Below are 8,351 nucleotides of genomic sequence, written 5' to 3' on the forward strand. Positions count from 1 at the left end.
CACCATCCCAAGTGGCAGCACTGCCCCACAGCTGTGGGCACAAAGAGGTACCCACAGCCTGGCCCCGGCCAGCCTCGCACCCAGCCCCGCACCCCTGAGCCAACCTGCCCTCCCCATGGGGCTCCCCGAACCTGCTGCCCCCAGACCCACCGCCCCCTGCCCTGCCTGCGCTGGCTGGGCTGGCAGCTGAGCGTACGCTGCTTTTCTTCCCTGCCTTGGCAGAGCCCAACTGCTCCTTGACGTAATTGGCCTCGCGAGGGCTCGGCTATTCCTGCGGCTTCTGTGCAGCTCCTCTTGCCGCCCTGTACCCAGGAGGGCTCAGAAGCCACTTGTGTTTCTCAGGACATCTACAGGGCCGGGTGGGGACATGGCACAAGCAGAGGGATAGTCCTAGGCACTCACACCATGTCACCGCCCAGGAGCTCCCCGCAGGGGCAGGGAAGGATGCTCCAGGGGTTGGGAGCAGCTCCCAGAACTCCGGACACCAGGCACGGCCACCCTTGTGCCGCACAGGCGGTGCGTAACCATTGCCATGCAGGTGGTGGTTTGTGCCTCAGTTTCCCCACGGGGAATTGCTGTGCTGCTGCGGAGGGGGGTGATAGCACCCATGTACCGGGGCTGGGTGTACAACCAGGGCTGGGCTGGTGACATGTCCCCTCCCTCCAGGGGAGAGGGTCAGACAGAACCAGGCAGTGCTGAAGGGAAACAAGGAGGCAAAAGGGTTTTTTCTTCTCCATTTTCTTTTCTTTCTTTTTTTTTTTAAATTTGTAAATAACTTTCCATGAAAAAAGGTTAAATTGCACACGTATCTCTGCAGTTCTTCAGCATCAGTATAGAGGCCCGAAAACAGGAAAATATAACAAAAACAACAAGTAAAAAGAAGCATCGCCAATACAGACATAAACACCTACACCGACCCCAAAGCCCCCCAGAGACATGGCCCTCGCTCCCCGGCCCCGGGACACCATCCCCAGCCGTGCGGCGGTATCCCAGGGGACTTCAGACACTGGCACGTGGGCAAAGCAGCGGCCCCAGCCCCAGCTCTGCTGCTTGCATGAGCTGAAGATGTTGGTTCTCAGCCTGCCCCCCGCTTTACCAGAGGGATGCGGGACTTGCGCTCCCACCTTCACAGCTCCAACCCTCTCCCCAAATTTGGGTGCAAATTACTCCAAGGGTAATTTATATATATTTTTTTAAGGCTTGTTTATTGATTCTTACACTACAACTATACTCTCGCTAAATTATATTGCTCACATTAAAGGTCCTAAGTGCTTTTGTAACCAAAAAAGAAACTCTTTACAATCTTCCATTTTTCGGCAAGTCTAAGACACACCACTAAAACTACAGCTTCTACTTACTCCTACCTAATGGCTGCTCTACCTCTAATAACCTACAGCGAAGGAGAGGCAAAGAATCCAGTTCTTGAGAGCTTCAAGTTTCAGCAGAGTTTGGCTCCGCTCCCAAAATGTTTCTGAGCTACTTTGCAGAGACCCTGCCACGCTCTCGCTGCACACCGAGCCAAAGGGCCAAGGCTTCAGTTTGCTTCAATCCCGGCGGCTGTCCCGGCTGATGAGCTGCTCCCAGCTGGATGGGATTTCATTGCCGCTGCCATCCCCAGAGCCCGTTGCATGCACAGTCTTTGGCCTGAGCTCCTGGATGGAGCCTGAACGTGGATTTCTCTCCTCCTCGGTCCCACCTGGGAGCATTCGATGTGGAGTGACCCTATCGCCACCAGCTGATGGCCATGCCACGGTGTTTTCCTTATGGCCCCCCCAAAAGCGCATCTTTAATCGGGGTCCTGCGTTGCCCTGGCAGCTGCTCAGTGCCTGATGGATGAGTAAAAGAAGTGGAGAGCAACAGTCTTGAACCAAAAAAATGGAAAGGGACTATGTCAGCTGGTGAAAGACAGAGAGGGTTTATGGTGGTCTAGACCCTTCGGTAACCACAGCGAGGATTTTGGGTACAAAAAATACGAAAGCCAGTTCTGGGAGCGCCCTGGTCCCCGCTGCTCCTCTCCTGCCGGGGCCAATTCCTGGATCCTTAATGAAACCTGTGGCTGCTGCTGCAGGAATCCTCCCTCGCGTGGTCTTGGTTTACAGAACAATGAACACAAGCCTTTAAACGGTAAAAATATAAAACAACTCCGAAACTGCATTTCCCCTATCCCCCACTATTAGGAAATTCTAGTGCTAAAAATATAGGTTTCTTTGAATATATAATATATAATAGATTATATAAAAACATCTACAGAGGCAGACTTGCTGAATTTATAAACCTTTTCTTCTTCCCTAGGCACAAGTCAGGAGGGAGGTTGAACTCAAGAGAATCCAGAAGGGACCTCTATTTACTTGCTAGCTAATTATCACACTATACCTACCAACTACCCTAGACAGAGAAAGGAAAGAGAGAGAGAAACAGAGAGACGAAGGGGTGAGGAAATTGCACTTAGTCTATCGAGTCCTAAGCCACCAGGAATCTCATGTCTTGGATGGGATTTAGCAGGTGCTTTCCTTTAGCCCTGAAGGAACATATGCCATGTCCATTTCCATGGAAAAAAAATATGGTAATTCACATTTCTTCCTTTAAAAGTAAAAAAATAAGTAGTGTTACATTTCTTCTCTTAAGGAAACTCATGGACTAGAGACTTCTGATGTGTCCTTTATAGATATATCAAGCAGTTCCTGTGGTGGTGTTTTTTTCTCCCCCCAGTGTTTCTGTGAATAACCTTACGATGAAGCTGGTAAAAGTCACTGTGGATGTCTGTCTCTAGAAAATCTTGTCCCTTGTAAGTCCCAGCAGCATGGGGGGAGCATCCTACTAAAGTCTGTGTGGGCTTTGAATGGTGACTGGCCTCTTATAAGAGGGACGTCAGACTGCTCCAGTCGCTCACGTCTGCTGGCAAAGAGGCGTCGTTGAGTTCAAACAACTGCTCCATGTTGACGGAGTTGGAGAGGTAATCGTTTGTCCCTTCGTCCCAGGGATGCTGCAGGAAAGAAGTGGCCATGAAGGTTTCGTCAAAGTCCAGGTTGTTCTGGTTGGATTCGGTGAGGACCTGCTCCTGCCCCTGGGGACAGTCGATGTGGTGCCCGTGTACCGTCAAGTCCAGGTCGCGCGTTATGGGGCTGATTGGAGGTGTGAGCTCCAGATCCCCGAAAGTGGAGAAGTCTCCATTCAGGTTGGTGTCGAAGATGGCTTCCCAATCAAAGTCACCTTTCAGCGATCCCAGCTCGGTCTGCTCTTCCTGGGTCAGCAAGGCAGAGTTGGAAAGCCGAGATGCCTTAGCTGTTCGCTTGGGTAAGGTCTGCTTGCGCTTGTGCCCTGCTTTGCCATCTGCTGGATTCCAGTTCTGGTCGCCGGTGACTTCTTCAAACTCTTTCAGCAGCTGCTGCGACTCCGTGTTGACGTTGAGGATGGTACTGGAGGTGCAAGCAGAAGCAGCTGGGCTGGTGACACACCGTGCTTCTTGCTGGGCTCTTTTGGTGAAGGCCGGGTGGATCTGCACTGGGGGCGTCCTCCGCTTTTTGAAGGCACCGTTCTTGAGCCGGTCAGCATATTGGGGGTCAAGCTTCCAAAACCCGCCTTTCCCCGGCTCGCCCTTCTCCCGGGGCACTTTGATGAAGCACTTGTTCAAGGAGAGGTTGTGCCGGATGGAGTTCTATACCCAAAAGAGAAAAATAAAACAAGGCTGAATGCTTGTCTGCTGCCGCGGCACCTACCTGCGTGGGGAGGCTGATGGAAAAGCACATTTTTAGCAAGGACCTTTGGGAAAAAGAAAGCAGAAACAGCAATGTCAAGACATCCCGGGCTACATGCCCAGCAGAAACTCCCCTGCCCCGAGACACCAGCAGAGTTTTCTTGCCTCCTCTCCAATCCAGCCAGAGGTGGCAGGAGCCAAGGGGTTCAAGCTAGGACTTGCCAACCAACGGGAAGCTTTTGGGCAACTCTCCTTGACTGTAAATTGGGGCCATGGGGCCTTGGATCATGCAGAGCACTGGGAGAAACCGGCCAGACTTGCTCTAGGCATGGAGCTAAGCCGGAGGAGGTCGGCTCCTCCTTCGTGGCTAAGGAGGAAGAGGACGGTCTTTATACTGATGTGGCCACGGCCCCATTAGAAGCGGCAACACATGGCAGCACCGTGGGGGACGGCATCATCAGGGCCCTCCTTGCATCCCCCTGTTCATCTGCGCCTATTGCTAGGGGAAAATATTTGGCCAAAAAATAGGCACCATGCCTCCCTGCGGCCAGGCTGACGCAAACCAGGTGGACAAAAGCGGGGAGACACGTGGGCTGTCCCACCGCAGCCCTGTGTGTCCCCAGAGGTGCCTCCTGGCCCGGGGTAGCTCGGTGTGAAATCACTGCATCTTCATCAGCCACCACTCAAATGAGCCGGGGCGAGAGGGGAAGGAAAAAAAAGAGAAAAAGAGGAGTTTCTGCTCCCGTCGAGCTGTTCTGAAACCCTGAATGTGCCTGGAGTGATGTGAATAATCAGAAAGGAAACTCAGTTATTGGGTAAATAACCCAGCGTTGGACTCCACAAAGCCAAGACTGTATTAAGAGATTGGATATGGTAGAGGTTGTTTTTTTTTTTTTAATGTTGCCTGGATATCTTTATGCTTATTCATCCATAAGCCGTAGTGCCGAATAGGAAAAACAAGGCTTGAATGCTTAGAGCTGTTGAAAAACACGCACACACACACACACACACACAACAAAACCCTCCTCTGGGCTGAAGCTCCTTGGGTGTGTTGGCTCCTCTCCAAAGCACTCAGCTCCCACAGGAATATATCCATCTCCCCCCGGAGTATGGGTGGCATGACCTTTCCAGGCTGTCTTCACGTACGGGAATTGGGATAGGGGATGAGAACACAGCCTCGAAAAGAAAAAAAGAAAGAAGAAGGAAAAAAAAAAGGAAAGAAAAAGAAGAAAAAAAAAGAAAGAAAAAGAAAGAAAAAGAAGAAAAAAAGGAAAGAAAAGAAAAAAAAAGAAAAAGAAAAAAAGAAAAAGAAAAAAAACGAAAGAAGCAGCAGGAACACAGATAGCCCTGCAAACAATCCAGGCTGTGGTAACTCCAAATTTACAGTTTAACGAAATTTTACAAGGGTCAGAGACTTGCAAGCTGAATTCTCTGCTCCCCATCTCCCCTCCCCATCCCAAACTTCATTCAGCCTGGGCTGCCCTCCGTTATTACCCGGCTGGTTAACATATTTATCATTCCTGCCTGCAACAATCCCGTGAACCCCCTGCATCTCTGCAGAGAGGGATTGAAAAACCTTCTTTCTTTTTTTAATAAACACATTTAATTAAAAACGTGGTGATTATCCAGCCGTGACTTTGCAGGAGAAAGTCAACACGCTTGCACACAGCTCCTCCTCCCGAATCGCTCCCGTAGGTCCCCCCAGCACAGGGGAGGCTGGAGGGGACCCAGGTGGCCCTGGAGAGGGACCGGGGAGGGGGTTCCCTTCCCTGTGATGGCCTTCAAGAGCCGCTGGAGACCCCCCCCCTACCCAGGGAGAAGGTGGGCAACACCCGGGCAGGCGGTTTGCAGCGGTTTTGCCCAACCCTGCCTGGGTGAGCACCGCCGCCGGGATTGCTGGCACACTGCGGATTTGGGCTGGGAATAACCCGAGTGGAGGGACGAGCCACCCAGGTCCCTCCTGCCCTGCCACATCCTAGAAAGCCTCACGTGCCGGAGGTCCCCTCGCGTGACGGAGGAGGGCAGCGAGCCAAGGTGGCTGGGAAAAGCCCCTGTGCTTCAGGCTGTCCCCAAAGCTGGTGAGCCTGGGGGCTGTCCCCTACCCCCCAGGGACATGCTCGTGCTAGCTAGGGACAGCAGCCCTATTTGACCTCTCTTGGGCTTCCCTCTGAGGCCTCACCAGCTTGTCACAGTGATGGAGCCTCCTTCGCCTGTCCAAGGGGACAGGAGACCTGCCCTCTGCCCTGCTTGGAAAGCAGCAGCATTTCTGCTCTGAACCTCCCCAACGAGGGATTTGTCCAGCAAGCGGCATCTCCCTGGGGGTCCTCTCCATCCCTCTCCTACACCTGGTCCTCAGCACCCAGAGATACTCGACCTGGCGATTTCATGTGTGCTCATCCCCGAAGGACTCAGGACCCCACAAGAGCTCCAGAAAGGTGGCGACGGGGACAGAGACGCCTTCGCCCCAGAGCCAAGAGGAGCCGCAGGAACCAACAGTCCAACGGGTACCTCCCTGCTCCCAAAATGGCCCTGGGCTCTCCCCCGTCATGGCTCCTTCCCTCTGCCGTCGTGGCCGTGGCATTTCTGCACGCCCAAGCTCTTTCCTGTTACAGCCCTTCCCCACTGGCTGCCAGTGCCGCTCTCCTCCCGGTGGGATCCAGCACCTCTGCGGGACCTTGCCTTGCACGGTGGAGGCTGTGGAAACCCCCCCCCAGCCCTGCGGGAAGAGGGGACGAGGCAAGAGGTCTCCGAATCTCCTACCTGCCAGGTGGGATCGGCATGTCGGAAGTAGCAGAAGTTGTCGGTAATCCACTTGTAGATGGCGGAGAGAGTGATTTTGGGCTTCTTGCTGGCTTCCATCGCCATGCAGATGAGGGTGGCGTAGGAATAGGGCGGCTTGACGTGTGGGTTGGTCTTGTAGTCGATGTCCTCCGCGAGCTGAGGGTGCATGGCCACGGCGTGGTGCGCCGTCCTCGAGGTGGAGGAGGAGATGGGCTTGCAGGGAGTGTGGGGCATGCCCATGCACGCCGGGTCGGCGGCCAGGGGCGAGCATGGGGCGGCAAAGCTGGGGATTCTGTGACAGTCATGGGGGTCCGGGCCACTGGGACAGCAGGAGGACTTGCCCATGCTGGCGTTGATGATTGAGAAGTCCTGCAGCCACATGAGGCTGGTCAGGCTGTCATCCAGGTCGTCCGAGTCCCCCATGCTGCCCTCCTGCCCTCTGTCCTTTCCTGCCCGCAGGCAGCTCAGCCACCCCTCAGCCATGCCTCGCCGCATCGGCAGCTCTTGCATTCACGGGGTGCACGTGAAGAGGAGGGAGGGGACGGGGCAGATCCTGCAATAACAACAAGAAGGTTGAGGCTCCCCGAGGCGCAGCCGCTCTCTGGCACCCGGGCAGGGCTGGGACTGGGTGCTCCCGGCGCTGCTGGGTGAGACCCGTCCCCGGGGTGCTTCGCACCGGAGCCGCAATGCCTCCCCCGGGGTGCTTTAGCAGCTCTGAGCCTCGGGGAAATTCCCTCAAACCCCCGCGTCGCGGTATCACCCAAACCCCCGGTGGGCCGGCGCTGCCCAGCAAGCCTTCGGCCGAAGAAAGAAATAAAAAACCCAACAAACCCCCCCTCAAACAGCCAAAATCCAGCCCTGCCGTCCCACAAAGCGAGGATGTTTCTCCCACCCGCCGCTAGCAGGACAAAATCTCAGGATCCAACACCTCGACAAAATATCTTAAAGTTCCCCTCCCGCTAGCAACTTCCCACGGTTTCATGCTATTTCTGCTTCCCCCTTCACCTGGCACCCCTAAAACAACCCGGGGAGGGGGGCGCGGACCCACCCCCAGCACACCCTCACTCAGAGCGAGCCGGCGGATTCAAGCTTCGGTTATTCCCGGGCTGGGGATGCGGCGTCTGGCTTCGCTGCTGGGCTGTAAACCCGAAATCCCCTTGTCCTTGGGCGAGGAGAGAGCCCCCCGGGGCCGGCCGGGACCGAGGAGCCCTGCACCGGCTGCGCCGGGGCGGCTGGGGCTGGGGGTTCCACCGTTTGAATGATGCCGTGCCCAACAGTCGGGGCGGGGGGGGGGGGGGGGGAGGGAGCTGAGGGGGGAGGGGGAGGGAACGGAACCACCTGCCCCGCTCCCACAAAACAGGCTTTTCCCCCCTAAAATAAGGCTCAGGGCAGCGACAGCTTGTTCAGATGCCTGATCCCCGGTGTCACCACCCAGCCCCTGCAAACTCCTGTGCCCGCAGCGAGGGAGATCCCAGAAACGCTCGCTGCAGTGGTCGGGGGTGGGGGGGTGGGGGGGGGCAGGGGGAATAAAAATAACAATAAACACCCCCCCGGTGCAAACCGTCCGCCCCTGACGGCCGGCTTCGCCCGAGCAGCCCGGCTGAGCCCTCGGCGGTGCTACCCCGCGGGCCCGTCCCAGCGCCCTCCCCAGCGGGCCCACCGCTCCCCGCTGCTTTCGGCCACCGCCGCCGTCCCTTACCCCGTCCCGGCGACGTCCCCCAACTTCCAAAGTTCACGAGAGAGCAAGAAGCTTCTGGAAAAACAGGAGGGGGGGAGGAAAAAAAAAAAAAAAAGAAAAGAAAAGAAGAGGGGGGGGGTAAAAGGCAAAAAAAAAAAAAAAAAAAGCCCCAAAGCCCCCGCCCCGGGGAAGGCGGGG

At 55.5% G+C, this 8,351-nt stretch overlaps 1 protein-coding gene across 1 annotated transcript; it reads right to left on the reverse strand.

The window, feature by feature from the left end:
• Positions 1-928: 928 nt before the first annotated feature.
• On the reverse strand, positions 929-6,990 carry FOXJ1 (forkhead box J1). The gene is made up of 2 exons (XM_076353592.1): positions 6,455-6,990; positions 929-3,655 (listed from the first exon to the last, which is right to left on the reverse strand). Exons 1-2 carry the CDS (start codon positions 6,983-6,985, stop codon positions 2,855-2,857), a joined length of 1,332 nt encoding a protein of 443 aa, XP_076209707.1. The 5' UTR covers positions 6,986-6,990; the 3' UTR covers positions 929-2,854.
• Between the last annotated feature and the right edge of the window lie 1,361 nt (positions 6,991-8,351).

This window comes from Aptenodytes patagonicus, chromosome 16, assembly GCF_965638725.1.
Source record: "Aptenodytes patagonicus chromosome 16, bAptPat1.pri.cur, whole genome shotgun sequence".
Lineage (NCBI taxonomy): Eukaryota > Metazoa > Chordata > Aves > Sphenisciformes > Spheniscidae > Aptenodytes > Aptenodytes patagonicus.

Excerpts from the sequence above, each read along its gene's own strand:
- FOXJ1 (XM_076353592.1), bottom strand. The coding sequence starts at position 6,985 with ATGCAAGAGCTGCCGATGCGGCGAGGCATGGCTGAGGGGTGGCTGAGC. Across the intron at positions 3,656-6,454 it reads ATGCCGATCCCACCTGGCAG|AACTCCATCCGGCACAACCT; the intron begins GTAGGAGATTCG and ends TTTTGGGTATAG.